Raw genomic sequence first — 27,813 nt, 5'->3', positions numbered from 1 at the left:
TATTATTGCACTCACTTATGATATACATTTTAAAATTGTTTTCCCAAATTTTGTTTACTTTTTTCTCAGAGCGGGGTGTCGAATCCCACACCCCCAGGATCAACGATCACTATCTGAATCAATATGATGGCTTCTCAATTAAATCGCTTCCATGCTTAGTCCTAGATTATCGACGTCAGATGGGTTTTGAAGAATTTTTATCTATCATCAAAGCCCCCAAACATGTATCTGTGAATTCAATCCTGATGTGGACTCCATCTATGCCCTTGGGTGGACTTTTCATATGATATGATGTATGTGGGGTGCAAATTCGGCATCATTCATGATGTGAATAAACAAACAACTTTGGGTTTTGCTGTCAAAAAAATTAGGCACACTATTTCACATAAGGTACACTTTCAATTAATCATTTTTAATCGAATATTATATAGTTGAAAAGGCGTACATAATTTGTTATAGCGCAATATTTGCAGGGAAGTATCAATAATCACGCAAATCAAAATGCTTTAGTTCCGATACAATAGCTAGTCACCAGGGAGGGCGCTGCAGTGCGACACGAGATTGAGCTGTTATACAGAGAGAATTTCGAAGTGAGCGTCTAAATTGTTGGAACCAAAATGGGTGGTTATTGCGTCAAATGCACATGGACAACTAGGAAACGGTGGCTGCATGTTGTACTGCACGCATAATGAACAGCCATTTTGGCTCCAAAGTTTGACGTTGGCAAAGTTGTCTAGATATACAGCTCTGTCACGAGGCAATAATTGGGCAAGAGTGTTTCTAGCCCGGTCCCAATACTTGAATTGTGCCATGGACATTACTGAGTATTGGCTGCAACAAACACTTGTTTTAGATCAGAAAAGATCTCTGGTTTCTGGTCAGGAGCTGGTTCTAAAAGTGGGGTGGTGACGTGGCTTTTTTCCCGTCATTTTTTCTTTTTTAGAAATAATGTTCATGTAAACGTGCTTGTCGTGATACAGGAATGGCGCCATCTGAAAAAGAATACCCGACTAAATGTGTGGGGTCCCAGATCTGACGACTTCCTCACTGTACATAATACTCAACTGTACCCCATTTAAAGCACGTTAAAATTACACAGTGAAGCTGGATTCAGTCGATCAAGCACGTCTGGCAGAGTTGGATATCATATTATACCAAATAATTGTTTTTTTATTTTGTCGAGCGCAGGTCTACGGCGACGCGCTCGCTGACCAGAAACGGAGACTTTTGGGGGACTTACAGCTAAGGCTCATAGCTGCTACCAAACATTTTTTTCTGTCACATTATGTTCAAAATATTGCGTGGAGGTTTTCAAACCAAAGAAATAATAAGTAAAAAGATCAAATTAAATTAAAAAATACTAATCATTACTAACTCTCTCATTCCAAAAGCATAAACGAAGAGGCTACACAATTGTGTTCGAATCGATTGATTGGGTTATAGGAATTATATTTTTTCCCGAAGTTGACATGCAAACCAGAACCTCTAAGACCTAAAAAAACGAGCGTTTTGTAAAACACTGAGGGTGTGTGGCGAGGTAATTTCACTAGCCAAAAATGTATCAATAATCACATTTAATCTCATGTCAATTTAATTTCAAATAGACCATTTTTTTCTCTTTTTGAGGATATTTAGGTATGAGTATTGGCATAAATATCAGATGTCATTAGACATTTGGAGTAAATGCAAAACCGGGACTGTGCTATAAATCCCGAATTGTTCGATTTTTGATTTGAAGAGTCCCTTAATGTTCCATTTTGTTTAGTAATCCTCGTCCATCGAGCAGAATCCATAATATCCATTGAAAAGTAGCACTAAAACAGACATGCGTATCTGCATCTAACTTGCATTGCCATATTATTGAAATCTCTGAATTTAAGACTAAAGAAAAAGCGTCTAACTTCAGGCCTGTCTGAATAGCATGAGAGACAGCCAGAGCGCAATGCCACGCACAGACAACGCATCACAAGGCCACGTGTTTAACGGTGAACATCGCCTCACTTTCAGCGGTTTCTTATCCGTCTTTACTATGAAAAATGAAACACGGTCAATTTGGCCCATCGAGCACCATCATGCGTTATGAAATTGGCTCCAGGTCCTTCTAGCGATCTGACACATGCAATGCATACAAAACTGAGACATTACAGGATATCTATTATGCCTCTACATCTACCAAGGTAAACAGCGACCTGAAGATTACGTGGGTCATGATGAATTTAATCAGACGCAAAGGTGCACTGAAGTGGGTCAGAGTACCCAGCGAGTTGGCATTTCACCTTCATTTGTATCGACATCATCATAGCAGTGTGTTCATCACCAGGCCAGTCACTACCCGTCTCTGAATCTACACTGTCCCCATAACCCCATTCACCACTTGCCTCATCACCACAATCACCGCCCAACTCATTATCGTTACACAGTTCACCAAGGCAGCAGCTTTGACTCAAGGTCATACCCTCCCATTCAAAATTATCCAAGTCAACGCAGGGTACACCTTCCAAATCTTCGTCGTGACAAGATCGAATCGTTACTGTTATCGGAGGTACGTCTGCATCTTCTTGGATTTCCGAATAGATTGTCTGCATAGGACGTTAAATGGGCACAAAAAGATGAATTCAAGTGGAGTCTCAGGTGCTAAATTCAACCAAAGTGAGAGGACAATGCACATTACATCCAGTTGCTATCGCCAAAGCTGTTTCGGCTCGTAGCCAGAACAGCTATTGCTTTTATTAATCCTTTTTTAGCTGCTTCGTTATATTGCCGAAGCAGCTATTGCTTTCGTTAAAGTTTTTGGGCTTTTCGCAATTTTGCGAAAAGGTTTTTTTGGGGGGGAGGGTTTCCACAATTTTGACAAAAAGACACTCTTTGTGTTCTTTTTTCTGTTTTTTCCCCGCAAAATAAATATCCCATCGAGTTGAAACATTGCAGAAAACAAAAAAAGGACACGTTTTTTAAATCGAAAATTTACCTGATATGATGATGACATCACCAGATGAGGAGTTACATTACATAGTGCACGCACTCTTTAGAGCGTGTTTTTCCCTGAAGTACATGCCTTATTGGGTTGAAACCTTAGACCCGAGTAGTCATGATGAAATAATTACGTCATCAGGTTTGTGCAGTAGATTTGTTGATCAACTTAAGAAAGGAATGCAAAAAATACCTCTGTTCTGTTGGCAAACAGACAGATGACCTCTCGTTTTTTTTGGGGGGGGGTGTTTTTGTTTTGTTTTGTTTTGTTTTTGTGGTTGTTTTCGGCTTTTTCGGACTCTTCTTTGTAACGGGGACTTCGATAGTTTTTGAATATTTATTTTTTTGCCATAGGCTTTATACACGTCCTTTCACTATTATCGTGTTACTTGAATTTGTTATTTTTTCAATAAATCTGATTGACTTTATACTTTCCGACAAAACGTTCCGACAATTACTTAAGGATAGTCCAACATCATAATTGTCATGATGACGCGATCATGTGATTTATCTTTAAATTTTGAACAATGAAATTTTCCCTTATAAATATATATATAGGTTTTTTACATTTTTTCAACAAGAGGGATACTTTTGCAATGCTATCGATCTGACTGATTTGTGTCAGGGGTACACAATAAGGTCACAAGGTTTCTGTACAAGTTCGTCATAATGACGTCATCGGGTAACAAGTCATATCACATTAAAGGGGCACTCTTTAAGGCACTATATCTCGAGAATTTTGTGTCTGATCGGGTTGAAACTTTGTGTAAAGCTGGAAGGGGTGGGGCTTCAGACCCAAGTTTACTTGTTGTGATTGTGACGTCATCTAGTGACAAGTCACGTGACATTAAAAGGGCACTCTTTAACGTGCTATATCTCGTGAAGTACATGCCCTATTGGATTAAATGTTTGTGTATAGCTGAAAAGGGAAGGTTTTAGACCCCGTGATGATGATGTCATCAGATGATAAGTCATGTGACATTAAAGGTGCATTCTTTAAAGCCCAATATCTCGTGAAGTACATGTCATATTGGGTTGAACTTTGCAGATATAGGTAGAAAAGAAGAGTTTGAGATGGAAATTGATTTCATCTGATGGTAGTATCATTATCTAATAAGTCATATGACATATATCAAGATGACATGGATTTCATTTCCAGTTTGGGCCATTATATTCTAATTTTATTCAATGTTTTTTTCGAAACCTTTTAAACCGCAGCAGCTCCGTGGTTGCCCACAACCACGGTCCTCTCTCGTTTTCCTTTCTTTTTTCCATTTTCAGACACGTTTTGTGTTCTCATAGGACATCAATAATTTCATACATTTGATCGACTTCAAATTTGACAGACCTTCAGACAATCATCCAAGGATGGTCCTGGAATAAATTTGTCATGATGACGTCATTGCGTGATTTGAATTTTGAATATTTAATATTTTGCCCGAGGGTTTGTACACGTTTTTCTACTACACACTATTATCGAGCTCAATGGGCGGCGGGGTAGTCCTAAACTTCGACCGAGAATACTACCAGAACAAAAGAGAAATTAGACTAAATTTTCCCTTTCTTTCGATTATGAATATATCCAAGAGTCAGAATATTAAGTAATGTATCATAAACAGTGTACAGTTTAAGCGCAAATCACGTGACCTGAACTTAAAGGAGCAGTTATTCTGCATATGTGTTTTGAGCCCGTTGACTTTGTACATGTTTTCAAGCCACCATTATGGTAACTTCGCGATATTTGATCGTTATCAAGGTGATAGCAAACAAAGACCCTGATACAACAATAATTCCAAATGGATGACCTCATGATGATGTCATTATCTGACTTATTATTGATTTTCCAATATTTATGTCAGCCCATTGACATGTCAATGGGCTAAAGCCCATTCGTTTTGTACATGTTCTCATGCCACCAATATGGTAACTTCGCGATGTTTGATCGTTATCAAGGTATAGCCAACAAAGACCCTGATACTAGAATTATTCCAAATGGATGACCTCATGATGACGTCATCATCTGATTTATTATTGATTTTTCAATGTTTTTTCGGCACATTGACTTTGTTCAGTTTTCAAGCTACCATTTTGGTGACTTTATGGTGTTTGATTGTTATCAACGTTTTAGCCTACAAAGACCCTGATACAAAAATTATTCCAGATTCATGAAGTCATCTCTTTTTTTTCAAAAGATTTTTGTACTTCTTTTTCCTCATTGAACGCCTTGAATCCGAAAGAGATCTGCATGGTTGTTGCTTTAACAACCACTACCTGTCGTTTTTTATCATTTCTGTCATCTCAATCTGGTTGTTAGACCATACGAAAGTCCTTGTTGTTTGGGGTTTTCATGGATATTCTGAGGAAATGTGTTTCAGACGTAACTCAAATAAAAAATTATCATAGCTTGAAGGCCTTTCCTTGATGAACAACTTCACGAAGAACGTTACCCTGCTTCAGTTAGCAATTTTCTAAATACTTACTTTGCAAGGTCCTGTACATGGTACAGTCTGGATCCCCCAGCCGTCGAACGGATTCCCACAACTTTGTTGTCCTTCTTGTATATCACCAATACTGGTGAGAGTACAGTCGTAGCATCGTCCATCAGCGTCATATGTGGCTAGAAAGACAATCGACAACATGTAACAAAGAAAAAGTGGTAGAATGTATTGTCGTATGACTACACATCTCCACTTTTACACTGATGATGAATGTTGACTTCAACATGCTACGGGGAGTTACATTTTTTAACTAATCATTAAATGATTTTTACAGTAAACCAAATAAAGGTGATAACTGATCAACGATGCCAGTTGTAGCGATTAAAAAGTGATTACCACGTATTACGCCGATTTTTGTGTCCATGTCCGCAACGGCTTAAAAATTGCATATGGAAAATGGACCGATCAAGAAGGGGACGTTGGGGCTACTGGACCACTTCAGTACATTCTTGATTCTAACCATTATTCAATAATCCAGGAAAGGATACAACTACTCTTAAAACATGACCAAAACACATGTTTATTTATTGCAAACAGCTGAAACCAATTACATTAATAAAACTTATGGATATTAGCTCATTCAAAATTCATCTAAAAGTAAACCACTGGCCCAACACCTGGGGCAAGTTTACCACATCATAAAACTTTAAAACTTGCCACCAAAAAGAACGAAATGAATGTTGGAAATAGTACATTGATAATAAAACACTGAAATTGGCAATCGTAATTATCTCAGAAGCCCCAGAGTTCAATTTTAAAAATTTATTAGAAAATTCCTATACCTTTCCTCCAGTCAGGTAATTTCTGGTTTGGGGGATGTTATGCTAAGTATGGAGCTAGATGGTTTGGGCATTTTTATTATCCTAGATGATTTGAAGTTTATTTTTTAATATTTTTCACTCAGGCCTCAATTTATGTTCATCTTCACCTTAAAAAAATAAACAAAATTGTTTAAACACAACTGGTCAATTTCAAAACCTTATAATTTATTTGGTCTAAGAGTGGGCCAGTTGTACCGATGACCCACTTGTCCCACCCTCCCCTATAAGCTCAACTTACTGCGCACGTGAGCACCTATAGCACGCTCTCTTCTGCAATACCACACCATAGGTTCCAGCCACGCGCAAGATGCGCGCGTGCATAAATCACTGCTGCGATTGGTCAGAAAACAATGAGATGGGTCTTAATAACTTGGTCTATTCAGCAGCAGCATCTGACATTAAGCCAAACATCCATCATCATCCAGCATTTGAGACTCATATAAAAGAGCTTTATCAACAAAACATATGCATGCAGTAATCGATCTGAGACCTAGGGAGCCCTGAAAGAGCCAGCCGACTTGTTATGATCCCGACCTATTATTTTCTCTGGATGACGACATCACACCTGTGATGTCGTCATCCTGAGATAATTTATGACGGGACGACAACATCCAGCAAGTATGATGTCGACTTGACAACACACTTTTCCCATGGTGAACATAGTCAGTTACAGAGGTGTGAAAACCAGCAGCGTGGACTGATGTTTCTTTACGATGCCTCGTTAATCCTAAGTTAGGCCGGTAGGCCGATCTGATTTGCTCACTTTCTCGTACTTTTCACTCATAAAACGGGTGCGATATTTTGCGACGTCGTCATCCCGTGATAAATCTCAGGATGTCGACATCGTGCTTGTAGGATTTTGTCATCTCAACAAGTCGAATGGCACGTCTAGAGCTCCGTTATGACCGACAAATGGTGTACTTACACAACACTGACACCACAATCACGCTGAAAATGAAGGTCTTCATTGTTTTCAGATGTGGAAGTGCACGAAGTACGAAAGCTAATCTGCGCAGAAAAGTTACAAGAGTTAAAGTTCAGAAGCCCAAAATATTTGGACAACATTTGAAAGGAGATCGGTATTCATCTTTTACTTTTTGTTTTTTACTCTCAGAAGCAAAATTACATATCTTCAAGAACAGAGATTTTTTCACTTTAGTATAAACTTATAATGAATGAAAATTCAGAAGAAAAAGATAGTCATGTTTTGGATGCCTTTATTAAAAGCTTCAGAAAAAAAATCAAGAACTACCCTTAGCATTGCAGTGTACAAAATTGGGCAGACCTAAAAATAACATTGACAAATATTTTGATATTTTAAAGTACAAAGGTTTGATGCATCGGGACAGCTCTTTCTCGAAAAATCTTCATCATTGAATTAAACAAATGAACGCACAGCGTGTACTCAGCAACGTTTGCACCATCTTCAGCCGTTTCTCACACATTGAACACACATCTTTTCCGATTCCCACTGTATTTTTCCCTTCTTCGTCGGAGCCCCCCCCTTGTTTAAAAACAACAGCCGTCCAAAGACCAGCTGTCAATTTGCAGCTAAATACATTTTTCATTGGTGATCTTCACCCACGCTAAGTAACAAAAGTTGTTATTACAGTAGCCAAACGACATATCGATATCCTAATGTTATCAATTACTGGATCAGATATCATTTAAAAACTCTCGGACAGATGGACTTGGTATAAAACAGGAAGCACTTTATCTTTGTGCACTGTTTTTCTTAGCTTTCTTATTTTATTGTATAACGTGTACAATACGCGTGGATGCCTCAATGTTATATTTCAGGGTCAATTTCATCTGTAATTATGCTTCCAGCTCAGGTTCTCCAGAATGCTCGTACTAAGAGAATGTTAATTAAGCAATGTGATGTACAAATAATATTGATGGATAAAAAGGTTAGGAAAGGTGCGATTCACGAGCAATTTTAATGCATGGATATTACATTGAGTTTCAGTAAAATGCTTTAATGGCCTGGATACCTGAGCAAGATTATCGTGAAACACGGGCGAAATCTTTGACTTTATGTCTGCTTGTGTCTTTTCCTTTTCGCCCTATTATAAACACACTTTAACTTCTTTTCACGTCGCCATCTGAAAAGGGGTTTGGTTGAGCCGTATCAGGGAAAGATGACCGAAAAAAATCTCATTATTCCATCTTCCTAAGACAAATATCAGAGAAACTTTTAGAACTCGTGTATCACATTTTCTACAGTCAGAAGATTTAAAAATACAATCCATGTAAATGGTACTGGATAAGGGTACTGAGTCAGCAAGAACCTCGACCGGGTATGGACTGGGTCATCTTCGAAACAGATCACTCCGCTAAAATACTGGTGCATGTGATTATTGCGCAAAAGTTCAACGTGTATGGTAGAATTAGCTTCCGAAACCTCAAAGTCGGCACCAAAATTCTACAACATGCTCTGCTGAATCGGCTGTTACAGTTTCCAGTCCTTACATGCTGACTACTCTTAAAAGAACTTCCGAAAATACATCGATTGAAAGTTCTACATGTGATTAAAATTGTGGAGTCCACTTACGAATAATTGTATTCAAAGGTCCGAATACCTGAAGTTGTCGAGATACTCGGATTTCAACCGGGAGTTTCAACACTTTGTTCTTTGATAGCCGTACAATACTAATTCGGTAAGGGAAATAGAAAAACTAAAAGAATTATGTCTGTCTAACTTCAGTATATAATTCTATTTGGTTGTAGCTAATCTGCCTTTGTTTAGCAATTTCTTTGTATAGTCAACCAGATTGTATAAAACACTAACAGTAAACGTTCGCAGAACTTACTTTGGTTTTCAGTCCAGTGGTTGCTCCAAAACGAAACGACGATGACGACGAGACGATGAAGTTTAAAGTGTGCAACAACTTGATGATACATTTTATAATGGTAACGATGATCCAGACCAGCCTGGGCGTTATCTGCACGCATGCGCATGAGAACTTTTAATTTGTCAACCACTGGCATCTGACAATAGGTATGGTCCTTGTAGACTTGTTACCAGTCTCTGAATTGCCGAACACAAATTGCCTGATGAAATGATAGACCGTTGTTCCTGTGCTATAAAATGTTTAGTCACAGTCTGATGATCGTACCGTCATCTCACCCACAGCGGAATGCATACAGGCACTTTCCATCAACTGTACCGATAACTATAAAAGGAAACTATTGAAGAAAAGAATTTGAAGCAATTATTTCAAAACGTTATCCTAACGGTAAGTTTGTCAGTGGCGTTTATCAGCGGGGGGGTACAGAAATTTTCGCTTTTAGATTTGTACTTCTTGTGTGCACACATATCGTTCACGTATAGCATGCACGAGAGCATGGCACAAAACACACGTAAATACGTTTACAGTGCCTGCGTGCACCCTTAATGCACGTTGAGTACAGCAATGCTCTTGACCTGAGTTCCAAGTAAGCAGAGCCAAACTTTTGGCAAAAAAAAAATCATATAAAACCGATTATTTATGATCTGTACATTAGACTCACCCAGTCCTGGATGATTACAATAGCTGGCACTTAAGCTGTTTGATGTTACTCTTGATTATAATGATTCACTTAATTCTTGCTTAACGACTGACAGTTCGTATAAGCCGTGCGAGATTGCGAACGTGCGCGGGAAAATGCGCCAGTCAAGTGAGGGCGCACTTGCATCCATCACGGTATCATTAGAGGTACAGTCCACTAATTCAAGCCCCATTGAACAGTGTAAAATCAGCACTGTCCAGGGCCCAATAACATGCACGCCAACATCCCTGAGATTTCTGAAACACAAATGAAATTTTTGTGTGGTCACTATTATTTCAATTTCTTTTCAATTTTGGGGGGGTTAACCAATTACATTTTTAATTATTCCCACAAAACAAAATCCCCCCCACCAAAAAGTGATTTTTCCAAAGTCTGATTGCAGCCATTTTTCAAGTGGCAACTTTCTCGAGCACTTAAGACCATTTTTCAACCGTAGTTTTTAACCATTCTGCTCTCATATGAAAGCTCAAAGACCCAGGGAGTTGATCCTGGCAACGATTTACACAATCTCACCATTTTGGGGGCCAAACAATCTCCTTTTTCAAAAGATACTGTTGGAGCACTTATAATGCTAATGAGCTGGCCAGAAATTCTCACTTGAATTAGTGGTCTGCACCCTTAGCATTATACTTTCCATACTGTAACTTCTTCACTATCACACAAACGTTCTGCCTTAACTTATCCCCTCTTTCTCAGTACGGAGCACTAATGTGAGGGCGCTGTTGATTTCGATTTCGAAGATCAGTATTGTAACGGTAATACGATATACATTAAGATATTGTTCAGCTTAGATTATGGGGCCTCGAGCTAGACCAAGATAGGGTGCTATTTCCTTAGCCACCGTGGCTCCTTTTGGTACTCACTGCGCATCGCTGGCTTATGAACGACTAGGAAACGCAAGCGTTGCAGTCGCGTTTCAACCAACAAAATTGAATACTTCTGACCTTTCTGATGAGGGGGACTTTTGCTCGAGAGAGATACAAAAAAAACATAATAAGCACGAAATAGTGAAAATCCAAACCAAGTAAAGGAGGGACAAAGAAGTAATTTAAACTAAAACAAATTACAAAATCCAAGAGCTCAAACCTACCTGGAATTATTACTGAAAAGTTCACGTTTCCTGCAGGGAAAATCTGGCTTAAATACTGGGACGGATCAAGGAACTTTTTCCGGGGGATCAGGCCGGATATCTTCTATAATGTTTAACTTTTGGCGACAAACGAAAGCGATGGTGATGCATTATGGACACAAATTGTCTACAATGGCGTTATTGCATTTACTTTAATGAATTATTTAATTTTTTTTAAATTCAATTTTTTTTTCTCAATTTTTTTTCTTTTTTTCAGAGCGGAAGGGGTGTTTGCCCCGCCCCCGCCACCTGCACCGTAGCTTTTATTGCCGTGTAGGAACACTGATCAGTATGATAGCTTAAGTAAGTAATCGCTCCAACCGTTCAAGTAATATCTTATTGATACGTGAAGAACGGGATCGATCTTCATCGCCCTCACATAGGACCGCTCTCGATGTGGATTCGATCTATGTCCTTGGGTGGGATTTTTATTTATGATGTTGCTGGGGTTTGAATTCGACAACAATTATGTTGTGACTACTAAATGAACTTGATTTTGTTTGTTTTTTATTGGAACCAAAATTGTTGATTATGTGTCAATGCACACAGAGAGTTAACATTGTACTGCACAGACAATGCACCGCCATTTTGGTTAAACATTTTGATAAACAAGATTGTTACGAGGCAATAATGGGTATAAGTGTTTCTAGCCCGGTTCGAATACTTGAATTGAACCCACTGACGTTACCAAGTATCAGCTGCATATAAACACTTGTGTTAAAACTAAAACTATCACCTGTTACCGAACATCTTTGCAACAATGACTGTAGATTGTCGTTCTTTACATTTAACACATCGGCAGGTGAAGCTAACCTTGAAAACGTAATATTTCCGTACAGTTTTTCGTCACCTTTACATGTACTTTTGCACACAAATACTGGTAAAGTTTAAAAACCAAAGAAATAAACGAATAAATAAAAAATTACGAACATTTTTCAGTCTCTCATTTTCCAAAGCACTACACCATTCTTTGCTCGAATTCACTGATCGGAAGCTTTAGGAATTAGATTTCCCAGGCGTTGAAATGCAAACCGGAACCTCTGAAGACGCTTATTTCATATACATTGTGCGTGGCGAAGAAATTCTCGAGCCGAACATTTATCAACAAGTATATTTAATTTCATGTCAATTTCACTTCAAGATGGCCATTTTTTCTTTTTGCGGATATTCATTTTAAATACTAGGCCTAATCCCAAATTGTTTGATGTTTGATTTGAAGAGTCATTTTAATGTTTAATTTGTGTTTGTTAATCCTCGTTCATCGAGCAGAATCCATAGTACAATTTACTGAAAAGTAGCACTAAAACAGACATGCAAATCTATATCTAACATGCATTGCCTTAGTTTTAATAACGCTGAATGAAGGATTTAAACTAAAAAAGTGTATAACTTCAGGCCTGTCTGAATAGCATGAGAGACGGCCAGAGCCCCATGCCGTACACAGACAACGCTTCACAAGGCCACGTGTTTAACGATGAACATCACCTCACTTTCAGCGACTCCTATCTGTCTGTGCTATGCAGAATGAATCGTAAATTTGGCCCTTTTCTATATGAAGCGCCATCATGCGTCATGCAATTGAGACTCTAGGTCTAAACTGCGACATTATTTGCACTTGCACCACCGCCAACCTCATTATCGTTACACAGAGCACCACTGCAGCAGGTTTGACTCAGTGTCATACCCGAAAATTCAAAGTCCGTCAAGTCAATACAGGGTACACCTTCAACATCTCGGTGACAAGATCGCATCACTGTAGTTGTTGCAGGCATGTCCTCGTCTTCCTCAGTTTCCGAATAGATTGTCTGCATAATAAAACGAGAAATAAAAGATTACCATCCAGTAGAGTCTCAGGTGCCAATTTAGGTTGGGTTGGGTTGGGTTTGGTTTGGCGACCATCAAAGAGTATTCATAATTGTGGGCTTTTGTTTAACACATCCTTCGATATTTTCAGGATGTGTGTTTCAGATGTAACCCGAATACATGTAATTGTGATAAAAGTTCTTTCTCAGTGCTTAACTTTCTCATCGTTTGAACAGCTTTAAAACTGCCTTTCCCTGATGAATTATTCACCAAGAATCGATCTTGTTTGTGTTATTTCTGAATACTTACTACGCAAGGTCCTCCACACGGTGTAGTCTGGATCCCACTGCTGTCGAACGGATTCCCACAACCTTCTTCTCCTATCTTCACATCACCAAAGCTGGTGAGAACACAGTCGTAGCATTGGCCATCAACACCATAAGTGACTAGAAAGAAAATGGACAAAATTTAACAAAGTAAAAATCGAAGAGTACATTGTCATATAACTAAACATCTCCTCTTAACACTGGTGTTGAATGTAGACTTCAACAAAATAAAGTAAGTTACATTTTTGAACTTGAACTTTATGATTAAATGATTTGAGAGTTAAACCAACCATATGTATATGGCTATATTAACGATGCCGGTTCTGGTGATTAAAAATGACTGCCACGTTATCCATAAAGGAAAGACGTCTACCTATACCTCCAGAGATTAAATTAATGTTTCCTTTAAGCACCATTTTTGCCATCCAAAATATTTGGTCATTAAAATCAACACTACTGTCATTCGTATTCTACTCACTATAAGCATCAAAACAGAAACGCAATTACGTCACAAAAAGCTGCTCCGTAAAATAAAACCTAAAGCAAAAACGCCTCTCGTTATTCAACATTTTATGCTCACGGTAACCAGAAGTTCGTATACCCAAAGGGCATGTAATAACCGATAGCTGGTTTACTTACACAACACTGACAAAACAATCACGTTGAAAACGAAGTTCTTCATTGTGTTCAGCTGGTAGCGGACGTGCGCAAAGTACGAAAGTCAATCTGTGGAGAAAAGCAGGAACAGTTACAGATCAAAAGCCCAAGCATCTGGAAGAAGATCGGTCATCATTTACTTTGTTACTCAGAGAAGCAAACTTATATACAATGAAGAGCAAAGATATATTCTTTTCAGTTTGTACCAGAATAAATGTATGATGAATGAAAGTGCAGATGAATTTTTTTTGTTTTGGGGCCTTTATTAACAGCTTCATAAACAAATCAAGAATTACCCGTAGCCTTAGAGATGTATAAACTTGAAACAAAATGTCAGACTTGAAATGAAAACTAGTTTAATGTATATTTAAGTATAAAGGCTTGATGCCGTTTGAGGTCGGGTCTTTAGGTGAGAAATCTTTATCACTGCAAAAATGTATGCACGTTATTTTACGTATGTTCACTCCCATGCCTTTGTGCACGTTCAGTTGAGAGCGCAAGCGCACTTAATCACTTTACTGTGGACTTCAAGTCAGACGACACAGACACCATTCCGACACTTCTTTCCGCGTATACAGACCATAACTTATTTTTAACAAAATGGAAACAATAAAGTTCATGGAGATAACCTGATAACTAAATAATCATAAGACAACATTATACCATCGTATTATATGAACCAAGTTGCACAAAATTTGAAACAAATTCTGAAAAAAAATAATAGGCCTAATAAGCACAATCGGATTTGAAAGAAAATACGTCCACCGTCTTTCCCATTTTAAAACCACTTCTCCAGTTCATCCAAACAAACGAAATAAAGTGTCGTTTGTATCAAGACCCGATAAAAACATCAGTGGTATGTTCAAGTTATTGAAAATTGAATATTTTGCGCGAGAATCATTTGTCCGTAGTAGTGCATATCGTATATGTACGTTCATGTTGATTGGGTACATGTACACATGTATAAACACACACATCATGGCCGACCGTCAATCGAGAACCAAACTTCAAACTGATTCAACTAACAAAGGACAATTCGCGATAGTTTAATCATAACACAATAACGTTTCTCAGGCTCCCTTTCAATAACCCAGGCATGCAGCATCTTCAGAAAAACTGGCGAACTATCCAAAATTTCGATTATAAAATACCCTTTTTACGTCCTGATACGTAACGTACACCGGCATCTTTCACCCCACTTTCTTGGAAATGACTCTTATGATCATTAAGAAACACATCACAAAATGAAATCTGAATCCCAATTTTTATTTCTGTGGTATAAAATTAGCAAACATTTACACGATGTGGAAGATCTCCGCTGATGGTTTTGGTTTGGTCGTTTGCCGGTAGGCGTCGCCATTTTAACGAACAGAAGAAAGTGACCATGACTTTGCAGAATTTTAGCGCATGTGCACAAACTAAGTGGAATTAGTCAGCAGCGTTTAGGCACTTTCAACGTGTCTCACATACTGGATTTTTCTTTTCCAGTTTACATTGCATTTTAACTTTTTTTATCTGGCTACCCCTCCCCCTTCGTGCAAGTTTTGTTTTTATCTTTTCAAAATAACAACCGTCCGGCTGTCACTGTGAAAATTCATTGATAATCTGCATCCACACGAAGCAACAGAATCATTTGTTGTTACAGAAGCCAACTAGATTTATATCCCAATATTATCAATGGCTGGATTAGGTATCATTTAAAAAAGCGAGACAGACGGACTCGGTACAACAGGAAGTATTTTATTTCTGTGCGCAGTTTTTTTGTTTTCCCTGGGACACTATATTTGTAATCAAATGTGCAACGGTGTGCGGTACAGCCCGGTTTAAACCGGTTCCCTGTGTAGCTCATATTTCCAAACTGACGGCTTGAATCGGTTCCCTGTAGCTCAAATTTCCAAACTGACGGCTGGTTCATGCATTCTTGTCTGGTTGGCGGGGATGCCTCATTCTTCTATTCCCAAGTCCGTTTCACCAGTAGTTATGCTTTCGGTTCAAGCATCGTCGCAGAAGTTTTGTACACTCGACTATGTGATGTGCAAGTTGGCAGGTTTAAAAAGGGGTCGGAAAGTTCCATCGAGATCTGACACTGCGCGTCAGTTGGTCAATTGCTTTTTTATCAACTCATTTACACTGTCCTTTATGGACAATGGTGTTGCAACGGTGGTTTTATTTGGGGGGGGGACAAAAATTGTTCTAAATGGTTTTAAATTCCTACATGGATGTCCTGCGCACCCTCAAACCATTAAATCCGCAAAGAAACCACAGGAAAGGCGTGAAAATGTAGTAAGCTTGTACCAAACTGCTGTTATATCTTTCAGTAACAAGCTACATGAAAAATGACACTCTAACGTCTTTTCACGCCATCATTTGAACAGGGGGTTGGTTGAACACGTTTTGACGATTGTTTTATTATGTTTGGTTTTCATTGACATGCATTGGTAATTTATCTACGGAAACGTATAGAGACCATCTGAATTTCCAATTTTCTTTAACAATTTATCTCAGAAACAGGGAATACAGAAATTATTTAAGACGTCTTTCCCCTATATCCCAACTCGGAAAGACGTTTTTCTCGACATCCAATCTAGGAAAAATGCCTTTCCCGGATCTGAAGACGTTTTTCAAAGATATCAGAACATTGCTAAGGGAAAGGCATCTTTCCATGAAACCGTATCGTGGAAAGATGACTGAAAAATATCATTATTCCATCTTTCAAAGATACATATCAGAAAAAATTTTAAAACTCGTGTGCTAGCTTCAATGTATCAGATGTTCTCCAATCAGGAGATGAACAATAGGCTTAAATGTAAATACTGCAGGTTAAGGGTAATAAGCCAGCAAAAACCTCGACCGGGTATGGACCGGATCATCTTCGAAACATATCACTGCCGTCGTTCCTCAGCTTACTGATAATTATTCCCAAAATTTCCAATTATGGGGTAGATTCTGTCTCAAAAATCATCAAAGTCTGTAGCAAAATTTTACTGTATGGTGTAGTGAACTACCGTAGCTGTTTATACGATTTCTAGTTTTGACTAATTGGTGTCTTTTGAGTATTCCATGTGCATAGATTTAAAGGTCTTTACAAAAATTGTGGACTCGAGCTATAGACAACTAAATTTGACAGTCTTCAGTTTGGGTATATACAAGTACTTGCTCTTGACGAGTTATGCGGATATTCGCAGTAACAGGCCACACAAGGCAGTATCGGCACTTTGTACTTAGATAGCCTTACAGTACTCGTTACAAAACTAAATCCATAAGCCAGGTGAAACTAACTAAAAGAAGACATAAATAGTTCTAGTTGTAGCTAGATCAAGTAGCATTTTCTCTATATTTAACCAGATTGTAAACACTAACAGTAAACGTTCGTACAACTTACTTTGGTTTTCAGTCCAGTGGTTGCTCCAAACCGAAACGACGATGACGACGAGACGATGAAGTCTGCAGTGTAAAACAACTTGATGATACTTTTTATAATGGTTACGATGATCCATACCAGCCTGGGCATTATCTGCACGCATGCGCATGAGAATTTTAACTTGTCAATCACTGGCATCTGAGGATAGGCCTATGTAATAGATCGTCGTAGACTCTCCCAGTCCCTGAAATGCCATTTGGACGTCGAGTACCTACGTATTCACGAACTCAAACACAAAATGGCGAGACGAAACATTAGACCTTTGTCGAGGATTTAGGAGCTATCGAATGTATCGTCACAGTCTGATGGTCGTATCGTAATCTCAACCACAGCGGAATACGAACAGACACTTTCCATCAACTGTACCTAGCACTTTAGAAATAAAGATAATAATAAATAAAAATAAAGATTTGAAGCAAATAATTCCAACTGCAGTTGTCTCTTAAGCTCCACTAGGATCATGCTTGAGGAGAAAGTAACAAAAGCTGATCCGCGCCGGGCTGAAAAAAATAATTACAGTAACCGACGGACAAATTGTACTTAACAATTACTGAATTACTTTTGGCTTAAAACCTAAATGGACGAAGTGTACAACAGTAGTTTCCGCTCATTTTTGAACAAGTCTAGTATCCTTGGGCCCCAGTTTCGCAGTGAATGTACAAACGGTGCCTTGTACATCCCGACTTGATCCCTGGGTCTCGTATAGGTTTAGTCATATTTCATTTTCATACAGATGGTCGAGATATCGAGACTCGTGCGTGGAGGATGCCTATTTGATATGATGATAATGTCGGTTTTCATTTGTAATTCTAATTTCGGTTCTAGCAGCACAGAGACGTTTATAGAGAAGGCTGCTAACATGGTTTAGTGTGGTTTGCAAATTCATTAGTTAAAAAAGTTCAAGTTTTCTTGTGCGTATTTTTTGGAGAATTTGTAATTCTGTTTATTGTTAAGAGAGACGTTTTGAGGATGTAAAGACGTTACCAGACTTTCATTGTCACTGGAATATCAGAACAATCACTAAAATCATCGAAATTTAAGTCTCCGATGACGATTGTTTCTATCTCAAGGCGGCCATGTTGATTGAACATGTGGAAGTGTTACGGACACGCATGCGCGGTATCCGCGCTCCTTTGCAAATGCAACTCTGAGCATTCCTTATAGAAGTTCTGCATGGCAGCCATTTTTCCGGTAAGAGCTTTTGTTCCACGGGGATACACACGAGTAGACCTTTTGTACTATCCCTACGCGCCAAAAGCAGTTACCGGAAATATGGCTGCCATGCAGACCTCTACTATAGCCCGAAAGCGGCGCGGAATTAAGTTGTTATGTCCTTGCAGCACGTGCAGTGCTGGCGGTGGCCATCATTGACCTTTTTGATCTCCGTATGTGGTGACTCCTTCTGTTTAATAGCTCCATGGTTGAGATGCTATCCTCTGGTAAGGAGGACCGGTCTCAGAAACAGACATAGACTTTGCTTTGATGATACGATCTCTTTAATTCGTCAAGAAAAATCCCAACAGGAAAAATCCCAGTAAAGAAAAATCCTAAACATAAATGTTTTTACAATTAAACATAATTTATCACAATCAATATAAAATGTAAGTAATAAATGCTATTTAATGGGTGACAATGTAGGTTTATGGGACTCACCCGGCACCTTGTCTTCGGCACACGACTAGTGGAATGTTACATGTACACGTGCTCCCTGTAATGCAACTTTACAACTACCCAATATGAATACATGTAATGTAGTGAAAATGTCAATTGAATACAAAGACCAGCGCAGAAGTTCATTGAAATGTCAGAATATTGGCAGTGGTACGCACAATAGTGAAAGGTTTCGTGCTCCCTCATGACACGCCATACTGACGAAGTCAGTAAATTCTGATACGTAGGCCATGCGCACCAAGACGGCAAGCAGCCCGGTCAGAGGTCACAGAAAGTTACGTATTACCCACAGCGTATACACTGTGGTGTCACTGCAATGCATGTACGAAATACTGACATTGTACAACAACGGAAACACGTAGACGACTGACTTATGACAGGAGTCATGAGCACGGCAAAGGAAAGCTCCCCATTTCATATGACAGTAATTCTAAAATGAAAAGGAGTACTAACTTACTTAGCACTTCTCGAAAACAAGAATGAACCAACGTCAGGCAGGATACCTTCCCTCTGATGACAAGGCTAAAAATCAACAACACGGGCAGAACTAGACTGTGGCAGACTGGCCCTCCTCGTGCGCCCATGTCTTACGAAAGAGCGAGAAGAAAAGCAGAGCGTGTAAAGACGCTAATTTATATTCATGATCCCTATATTTACATTTATCACAATCCAGTCACGTGGGTGACAAAGGTCTATTGGTTGGCCTGGACTATCCGGTTCGTTAGTGACTTCGTCACAAAGCTTAAAGGCGGCCGCGGACGCGCGCGCCACGACAGATCGCTGATGTTGTGTACGTGTGTTAATTTTCGGTTTCATGGTTAACCATGTAAACGGCGATCAATGCATTTAACCCTATGTGAAGCGCACGTGTGCAGTGGGCGTGGTCTAAACTGAAGTGACGTCACACTTACAAACCGGATAGACAGGTTCGCATACACTCTCCGCGGTTCGTAAGTGCGACGTCACTTCAGTTTAAACCACGCCCACTATGTACACGTGCACTGAACATAGGGTTACGTGCATTGGTCGCCGTTTACGTGGAACCATGGAACCGGAAGTTAGCGTGTGACTTCAGCAATTGTCCAATGAAAGCCTGCAAATCGTGGCGCGTCGCCTCTGTGACGAAGTCACTTACGAACAGGATTACTGTGGTGTCCCAGTCACTCAGACGCGCATTCCTAAACTTGACAAATACGTGATTTTGGTTAGCTGTGCGCTCCTATTGGCTGATGAGGAAGCATTCAATGGCGTCTTTTTTGTTCAAGTGCGAGGGGACACCACAGTAATGGCTCTGGATTCTTGTCACCGGATCTGTTTTCACCACCACAAGTAAATGTGAAATATACAAATCAAGTGAAGGAAGAAAAAAGAAGTATAAACCGGCAAAGTCCAAGAGCCAAAACCTAAATGGAAACACCACTACTTTTGCAAGTTTCAACCAAAACATGGCTTTTATTTCCGTGTAGGATCAACAATCAATCGCTCCAAGCATTTGAAAGTGATATCTCGCTGGTCGGCGTCAGACGGGTTTCGAAGAATAGGACCGATAATCAGCGCCCGGAATTCTTGTCGATGAGGACTCGGTCTGTGCCATTGGCTTTTATTTGTGATGTTGCTGGAGTTCGAATTCAACAATATTCAACAACAACAACATTCATTGTTGTGAATAATCAACGATTTTGATTTTGTTTCTCAATAACAAGAAACGCCGAGTTATGCATTTTCATTTTTTTATTTAGGCACACTATTCATACAAGGTTCACTTACAATTTTTAATAAGTAAATTGATTTATCGAATGTAAATTAATTGGGAAAACGTTCATAATATGATATTTGTAGAGTAGGCATTAACAATTATGCAAATCGAAATGGTTATTCAGAGAACAACTTATAATAAACCTTCGCTAACAGGAAGTGATAACCTCCCGGTCGGAGGTCGTTTACAGTGCAGCCGATCACAGTGCAAATGCCATCAACCCTTCCTAGCGCCCTGTTCGGGCCCTGGGTACCCACTGACGTTGCCGAGTAACGGCTGGATAAAACAGTTTTTTACAATTAAGACTTTCACCTGTTACCAAACAACTTTGCAAGAAGAGTCTAGGTTGTTAAATATTGATATTTTCCCATCAACTGGTGAGGCTGGCCTTGGAAACTTATTTCAGTCCAGTTTTTTGTCACATTATGTTCAAAATAATAAGTAAACAAGTATGAACATTACCCAGTCTCTTCATTTCCAAAGAATAAAAGAAGGGAAGACGCTGTTGATAAACAATTCTGCGTTCGAATAGATTTGTTCCCGAAGTAGACATGTAAACTATAACATCCGAAAAAGACCAAAGATCCCCTTCATAAATATATCAAACTAACTCAAGACCAGAAACGTTAGTTTATAATTACATTTAACTTTAAGTAAATTTCAGAATTATCTAATGTTACTACATATCCATATTGTAAGAGCGCCGAAATGTCCACCCACATTTTGAGTTTTTCAGAAGTAAATGGGGATACGCGGCTGTTCTTCCCACCTGTTTGATTTTGATTTGAAGAGTCATGTTGATGTTTCATTTTGTTTGGTGATCCTGGTCCATCGGGCAGATTTATATAATCTATTGAAATGTACCAATAAACCATACTGCATATCTGTATCTAAATCTAACATGCATTGCTTTTTACATCGCTAATTAAGAATTTAAAACGAAAGAAAAAAAACGTAAAACTTCAGGCCAGTCTAATTAGCATGAGACACAGAGCGCAACTTCATGCACACAAGTTCATGTATTTAGCGATGATCTACTCCACATAGGCCCAGATCTGTCTTTGCTATGAAAAATGAAGCATTGTAAATTCAGCCCATCTCTGTATGAAGCTCCATCGTGCGTTATAAAATTGACTCTGGGTCTTTTTAAAGACCAAAGACGAAACTGTAACATTATGACGTATGTAAAATGCCTAAGAGAGCTCACCTAATTTAAAACCCCAACGCACATTGGCCCGAAGATTACGAGGGTAATGCTGCATTTAATCAGACGCAAAAGTGCATTGGAGTGGGTCAGAGTAGCCGGCGAGTTGGCATTTCACTTTCATTTGTATCGACATCATAACCCCAATCTGGTCATCCCCTGGCCCTTCACTAACCCAGTTACTACTCCATTCAATCGTACTTGACTCACCACCACCGCCAAACTCGTTATCGTTACACAGTGCTCCACTGCAGCAGGTTTGACTGAGTGTCATACCAGAAACTTCGAAGTCCGTCATGTCCGTACAGCCTACACCTTCAAGAACTTCGTTGTGACAAGTTCGAAACGTTGCTGATCCTGGTTTCCAGTCTTCGTTGCCCTCAGTTTCTAAATAGATTGTCTGCATAATAAGAGTGAGAAAAGAAAAGATGATTTTAAGTGGAGTATCAAGTAATGGTTTAAAATTATGAAGTGACGGGACAATGCACTGAGGTTATTTTTACCATTCTTTACATCTCGTTGAAGTAATCATAATTTTGAAAGTCTTCGTTATTTTAGATTTCTGATGAGCACAGGATATCCTTCAGTATTCTTAGTAAGTGTGTTTCAGATGTAATTCGAATAATTGTGATGTTTTTCTTAGTGCTTGAATTTCTCAACGCTTGAACGGCTTCGAAACTACCTGTCCTTGACGAAGAGTCTTATCCTTCTCCCTTTAGCAATCATTTTGAATACTTACTTTGCAAGGCCCTGCACACGGTATAGTCTTGATCCCCCAGCTGTCGAACGGACTCCCACAACCTTCTTCTCCTTCCTTCATCTCACCCATGTTGATAAATGTACAGTTGTAGCATTGTCCATCAGCGCCATAAGTGACTAGAAAGACGTTGGACAAAATTTTAACAAAGTAAAAATCGAAGAATGCTTTGCTATAAAACTAAACATCTCCAATTTACACACTGGGGGAGAATGTTGACTTCAACATCACAGAGTGAGTTGCATTTCTGAATTTAATCATTATTTTACAGTAAAACCAAATATAGGGCGATATTGTTTGTAGACGATGGTGGTTGTTGAGATTTAAAAAATAACTATCACGTCCTTCTTATTAATGCAGTCGATTGCCTTCCTGAGAATAAATCAGTGTTGTCATTAAGCCTTTTTATTGTAAAATCTTCGCCATCAAAAACAAATTCCGTCTTTAAAAATTCCAAATTACTGTCATAAGAATGAACAAATGACAAGTGGCATAAATCTGTGACAAAAATAAGAGGAAGGGGATGGAGATTTGTGGGATAAAAGGGGCGTGACTTGCCTGGCAATGAAAATTTCAAAAGGGAGGAGGCGAGCTGACACGGGGGTGATGTTCGTAATACAGATGTACATTTGTAATATGAACTGCATTTGAACTACAGAATCTCATTTCAGAACAGCATACTTTATGGCTTGTTTTCTTGTCTTCTCCTTGGAGTGCTATTGAATACATACTAGTCGTTGCGATGTCTGAACAATTCTCCACAATGCGCTTGATTTTTTTGCTCAACACGAGAAGTGGGGGATGACTAATCCAACAGTCCCCCCGCCAAAAAAGTGGGCAATATATACACAGTAAAAACTGTTGGTCAAAACAGTTGAGAATTTGTTATTTGCCCAACCTTGGTTAAAGCTACCACATTATTGGTCAATTTTCTGTCACTGTTGGTCAAACGTTGACTAAATATTGGGAAGAATTTTCCCAAAGGTTGCTAAGTTGATATTTTTACCAACATTGGGCAAAATATCAACCGAACATTGACCAACCTTTTTGCAGTTTATCCCGAGATGTACGTCCACGGATTTAAGCATAAATATAGAATCTCCACTACAAACTCACAACGTGGTTTTTCCTTCCGAAGACACCTTTCCATATGCAGGTAAACACTTGCGCCAGGCGTTGCGTATCAGTCAGTATCGCTCCCGGTGCGACTTTGATGGCCGAATGCAGCGCGTACGTGTGTTGTGTTGATGGAGTCAATTTTGGGGTCCATATCCGCAACGCCTCGAAAACCTGCATATGGAAAGGCGTCTTTACCCGGTCACAAAAAGCCGCTTCGCAAAAAATAGACCGATCAAGTAAACTCAACCCACTGCGCACTTCAGCACCTACAGCACGTGCTCTTTTCCAATACCACACCCATGGGTTCCAGCCTCGCGCAAGATACTCGCGTGCACGCATGGCGGACATAAATCACTGCTGTGATTGGTCAGAAAACAATGAGGTGGGTCTTAATGACGTGGTCTATTCAGCAGCAGCGTCTCGCCAAACACCCATCATCATTTAACATTTGAGACTTATATACAAGAACGTCATAAAGACAACAAATGTGTTTTTAGAGGAGCAATCGGTCTGTGACCAAGGGAGCTCCGAAAATGCCATCCCACTTGTTGAGATCCGGACATATTTTATCTCTGCATGACGAAACGGACATCACACAGGCCGACACCTTGAGGTAATTTATGACGGAACTACAACATCCAGCGGGTATGATGTCTACACACATGGTCAGCTACGGAGGTGTGGAAACCAGTACGTGGCCTGATGTTTCTTTATGATGCCTCGTTTATCCTGAGTTTATAGTAGGCCGATCTGATTCGCTTACTTTCTGGTAGTTTCACTCTTAAACGGGTGCGATATTTTGCGACGTCGTCATTCCGTGATAAATCTCAGGATGTCGACATCGTGCTTGTATGATGTTGTCATCTCAACAAGTCGAATGGTATTTCTAGAGCTCAGTTATGACCGACAATTGTTGTACTCACACAACACTGACACCACAATCACGCTGACAATGAAGGTCTTCATTGTTTTCAGATGTGGAAGTGCAGGAAGTACGAAAGCTAATCTGTGCAGAAAAGTTACAAGAGTTAAAGTTCAGAAGCCCAAAATGTTTGGACAACATTTGAAAGGAGATCGGTATTTATCTTTTACTTTTTGTTTTTTACTCTCAGAGGCAAAATTGCATATCTCCAAGAACAGAGATTTTTTCAGTTTAGTATAAACTTATAATGAATGAAACTTCAGAAGAAAAAGACGGTCATGTTTTGGATGCCTTTATTAAAAGCTTCTGAAAAAATCAAGAACTACCCTTAGCATTGCAGTGTACAAAATTGAAACAATTTGGCAGACCTAAAGATAACATTGACAAATATTTTGATATTTTAAAGTATAAAGGTTTGATGCATCGGGGGACAGCTCTTTCTCGAAAAATCTTCATCATTGAATTAAACAAATGAACGCACAGAGTGTACTCAGCAACGTTTGGGCCATCTTCAACCGTTTCTCACACATTGGATTATTTTTTTCCGATTCCCACTGTATTTTCCCCTCCCCCTTCCGTGCCTCGTTATATCAAAAACAAAAGCCGTCCAAAGACCAGCTATCACTTTCCAGCTAAATACTTTATTAAAAATAATTGATGATCTTCACCCACGCAAAGTAACAACAATTTTTGTTATTACAGTAGCCAAACGACATATTGATATCCTAATGTTATCAATTACTGGATTAGATATCATTCAAAAACCCACAGACAGATGGACTTACTTGGTATAAAACAGGAAGTACTTTATTTTTGTGCACTGTTTTTCTTAGCTTTTTTATGAACATATTTTATTGTATAACGTGTACAGTACGCGTGGATGCCTTAATCTTCTATTTCAATGTCAATTTCATTATGCTTTTGGTTCAAGTTCCACAAAATGCTCGAACTGAGAGACTCTAAACTGAGCAATGCAATGTGCAAGTTGATGGGCAAAAAGGTTAGGAAAGGCGCGATTCATGATGAATCATCTCACAACTATTCAGAGGAATTATTAAAAGCCTGTTCACTATAAAGTGATCTTCCACAGGTCCCTGCTACAAGGTATGAGTCACAATTAACAATGACGGCCTGGATACCTAAGCAAGCATCTTGCGGAACACGGGTGTAATGTCTGCCTTTCTGCCTGCTTGTTTCTTTTCTTTTTCGTCTATAATATCTCTTCACGTCGCAATCTGAACAGGGGTTTGGTTGAACACATTTTGCTTTGCCTTGACATATTTATCCTTGTTATTTATCTACGGAGGCTCATAGAGACCATCCAAGTTTCCAACAATTTTCGTAAATTATTAACCCCGGAACGAATGAATACTGAGTTCAATAAGACGTCTTTCCCGGATATCACATCTGGAGAAGACGTTCTTCCAAGACATGAGAAGAGGGGAAAGGCATCTTTATAAGAAAACGCATCAGGGCAAACGATTGCCAGACATTTCATTTTTCTATCTTTCCAAGATAAGATCACAGAAACTTTGAAACTCGTATGGTCACTTCAATGTATCACATTTTCTCCAGAGGATTTAAAATAAAAAGACATGTAAATGGTAGGGGTTAACGGTACAAAGCCAGCAAGAATCTCGACTGGGTTTGGACTGGGCCATCTTCGAAACAGATAACTGCCGCTGTCCTTTACTGGTAATTATTGCCCAGAAGTTCAATGTGTACGGTAGAATTAGCTTCCACAAACCTCAAAGTCGGCACCAAAATTCCACAACATGCTCTGCTGAATCGGCTGTTACAGTTTCAGTCATTGCATGCTGGATACCCTTAAAAGAACTTCCTAAAATACATCGATTGAAAATTCTACATGTGATTCAAATTGTGGGTTCGAACTACGAATAATTGTATTCGAAGGTCCGACTATTCAAATTTGGGTATACGTGTACTTGTCTTGATGAAATACTCGGGTTTTTGTGATAACCGGCCGTATTAACACTTTGTACTTAACCGTAGAGGACTCATATTCAGCAAGCCCAACAGAAAAACTTAAAAATCATTTCCGTCTTACTTTTGCATATAATTAGATTTTGTTGTAGCTAATTTTAGTTTAAGTAGCAATTTCTCCATAGTTAACCAGATTGTAAAAACTAACAGCAAATGTTAATATAACTTACTTTGGTTTTCAGTCCAGTGGTTGCTCCAAAACGAAACGACGATGACGAACAGACAATGAAGTTGGCAGTGTGCAACAACTTGATGATACTTTTTATAATGGTAAAGATGATCCAGACCAGGCTGGGCGTTATCTGCACGCATGCGCATGAGAACTTTTAACTTGTCGACCACTGACATCTGAGGATAGGTACTAGGTCCTCGTAGACTTGTTCCTAGTCTCTGAATTGCCGTTCAGACGTCGAATACATACGTATATATTCACGATCCCGAATACAAAGTTGCATGAGGAAATGACAGGCTTTTGTTAAGGACTCCTGTGCTATCAAATGTATCTTCAGTCTGATGGTCATATCGTTATCTCGCCCATCAACTGTATCCAGACTACGGAAAGAAAATTAGTTTTGAAGCAAGTATTTCCAACTGGTGTTGTCACTTAGGCTCCAGCAGAATCGCGCTTAACAATTAACCCTGTGTTACTTTTCGTTTAAAATCCTAAAGACAGAAGGACTAAGTGTAAAAGTTTGCATATTTTTGTATAGTTTTGGTTTCCTTAGTGCACAAAATGAGTAGTGAATGCAGTGCAAGTATTTCCTGGTACATCCCCGGCTTGATCCGTGGTTCTTGTAACCCGTTGCTCATATTTCATTTTTATGGGTGGTAAAGGTGTCTGGGTCTGATGCTAGACTGGTCCCCGTCCCTAATAAATAGGTACAGGTATGTAGCAGTGGTTTGATTAGCTCTTTCAATTTGGATGCTAAATATTTAAGTTTTGTCAGGCAAATAGCACTTGTTGAAATGAATGACATTTCAGCAGGGAGCGAATAAAACACAAGTACCTATTCTTGCTAAGCCTCTGTTAATCACAGTGCAATAATTTATTTGTCAGTGATTATCATCGATAAATCATTCTAAGGAAATTTATTTCAAATCGGTAATTATTATGTTAAATTTTAGATAAATGAACAGTTTTTGGTGAAGTTATTTTGGGTAACGAAGAAAAAGCCAAATATGCCATCAGCTTCTGCTTGATTT

At 39.1% G+C, this 27,813-nt stretch overlaps 3 protein-coding genes and 1 long non-coding RNA gene across 6 annotated transcripts; 1 reads left to right on the top strand and 3 right to left on the bottom strand.

Annotated features, from left to right (window-relative positions):
* Nucleotides 1–386: 386 nt before the first annotated feature.
* On the bottom strand, nucleotides 387–9,259 carry LOC110987336 (uncharacterized). The gene is made up of 4 exons (XM_022249995.2): nucleotides 9,103–9,259; nucleotides 7,215–7,297; nucleotides 5,451–5,587; nucleotides 387–2,579 (listed from the first exon to the last, which is right to left on the bottom strand). Exons 2-4 carry the CDS (start codon nucleotides 7,255–7,257, stop codon nucleotides 2,217–2,219), a joined length of 543 nt encoding a protein of 180 aa, XP_022105687.2. The 5' UTR covers nucleotides 7,258–7,297; nucleotides 9,103–9,259; the 3' UTR covers nucleotides 387–2,216.
* A 2,201-nt stretch (nucleotides 9,260–11,460) lies between these two features.
* Nucleotides 11,461–19,449, bottom strand: LOC110987338 (uncharacterized). Its single transcript, XM_087130637.1, has 5 exons — nucleotides 19,306–19,449; nucleotides 17,139–17,200; nucleotides 13,739–13,825; nucleotides 13,083–13,219; nucleotides 11,461–12,775 (listed from the first exon to the last, which is right to left on the bottom strand). The coding sequence occupies exons 3-5, from the start codon at nucleotides 13,779–13,781 to the stop codon at nucleotides 12,563–12,565; spliced, it is 393 nt and encodes a 130-aa protein (XP_086986763.1). The 5' UTR covers nucleotides 13,782–13,825; nucleotides 17,139–17,200; nucleotides 19,306–19,449; the 3' UTR covers nucleotides 11,461–12,562.
* Nucleotides 19,450–19,468: 19 nt separating this feature from the next.
* On the top strand, nucleotides 19,469–21,543 carry LOC147795936 (uncharacterized). Its single transcript, XR_015423525.1, has 2 exons — nucleotides 19,469–20,177; nucleotides 20,315–21,543. It is a non-coding gene; the product is annotated as an uncharacterized LOC147795936 (long non-coding RNA).
* LOC110987337 (uncharacterized) lies at nucleotides 20,562–26,943 on the bottom strand. Of its 3 annotated transcripts, XM_022249996.2 has the most exons (4): nucleotides 26,781–26,885; nucleotides 24,608–24,690; nucleotides 22,548–22,684; nucleotides 20,562–22,208 (listed from the first exon to the last, which is right to left on the bottom strand). In XM_022249996.2, exons 2-4 carry the CDS (start codon nucleotides 24,648–24,650, stop codon nucleotides 21,867–21,869), a joined length of 522 nt encoding a protein of 173 aa, XP_022105688.2. In that variant the 5' UTR covers nucleotides 24,651–24,690; nucleotides 26,781–26,885; the 3' UTR covers nucleotides 20,562–21,866. The 3 variants fall into 3 exon arrangements, with proteins under 3 accessions (XP_022105688.2, XP_086986758.1, XP_086986759.1); XM_087130632.1 differs by lacking the exon at nucleotides 24,608–24,690 and having other exon boundaries at nucleotides 26,781–26,943; XM_087130633.1 differs by lacking the exons at nucleotides 24,608–24,690; nucleotides 26,781–26,885 and adding an exon at nucleotides 23,609–23,915.
* Between the last annotated feature and the right edge of the window lie 870 nt (nucleotides 26,944–27,813).

Source organism: Acanthaster planci, linkage group LG20, assembly GCF_054643075.1.
Source record: "Acanthaster planci isolate LZ-2023a linkage group LG20, COTS_SCS, whole genome shotgun sequence".
Lineage (NCBI taxonomy): Eukaryota > Metazoa > Echinodermata > Asteroidea > Valvatida > Acanthasteridae > Acanthaster > Acanthaster planci.
Note: the sequence above shows the minus strand (reverse complement) of the source record. Positions and strands in the feature narration are given on the sequence as shown.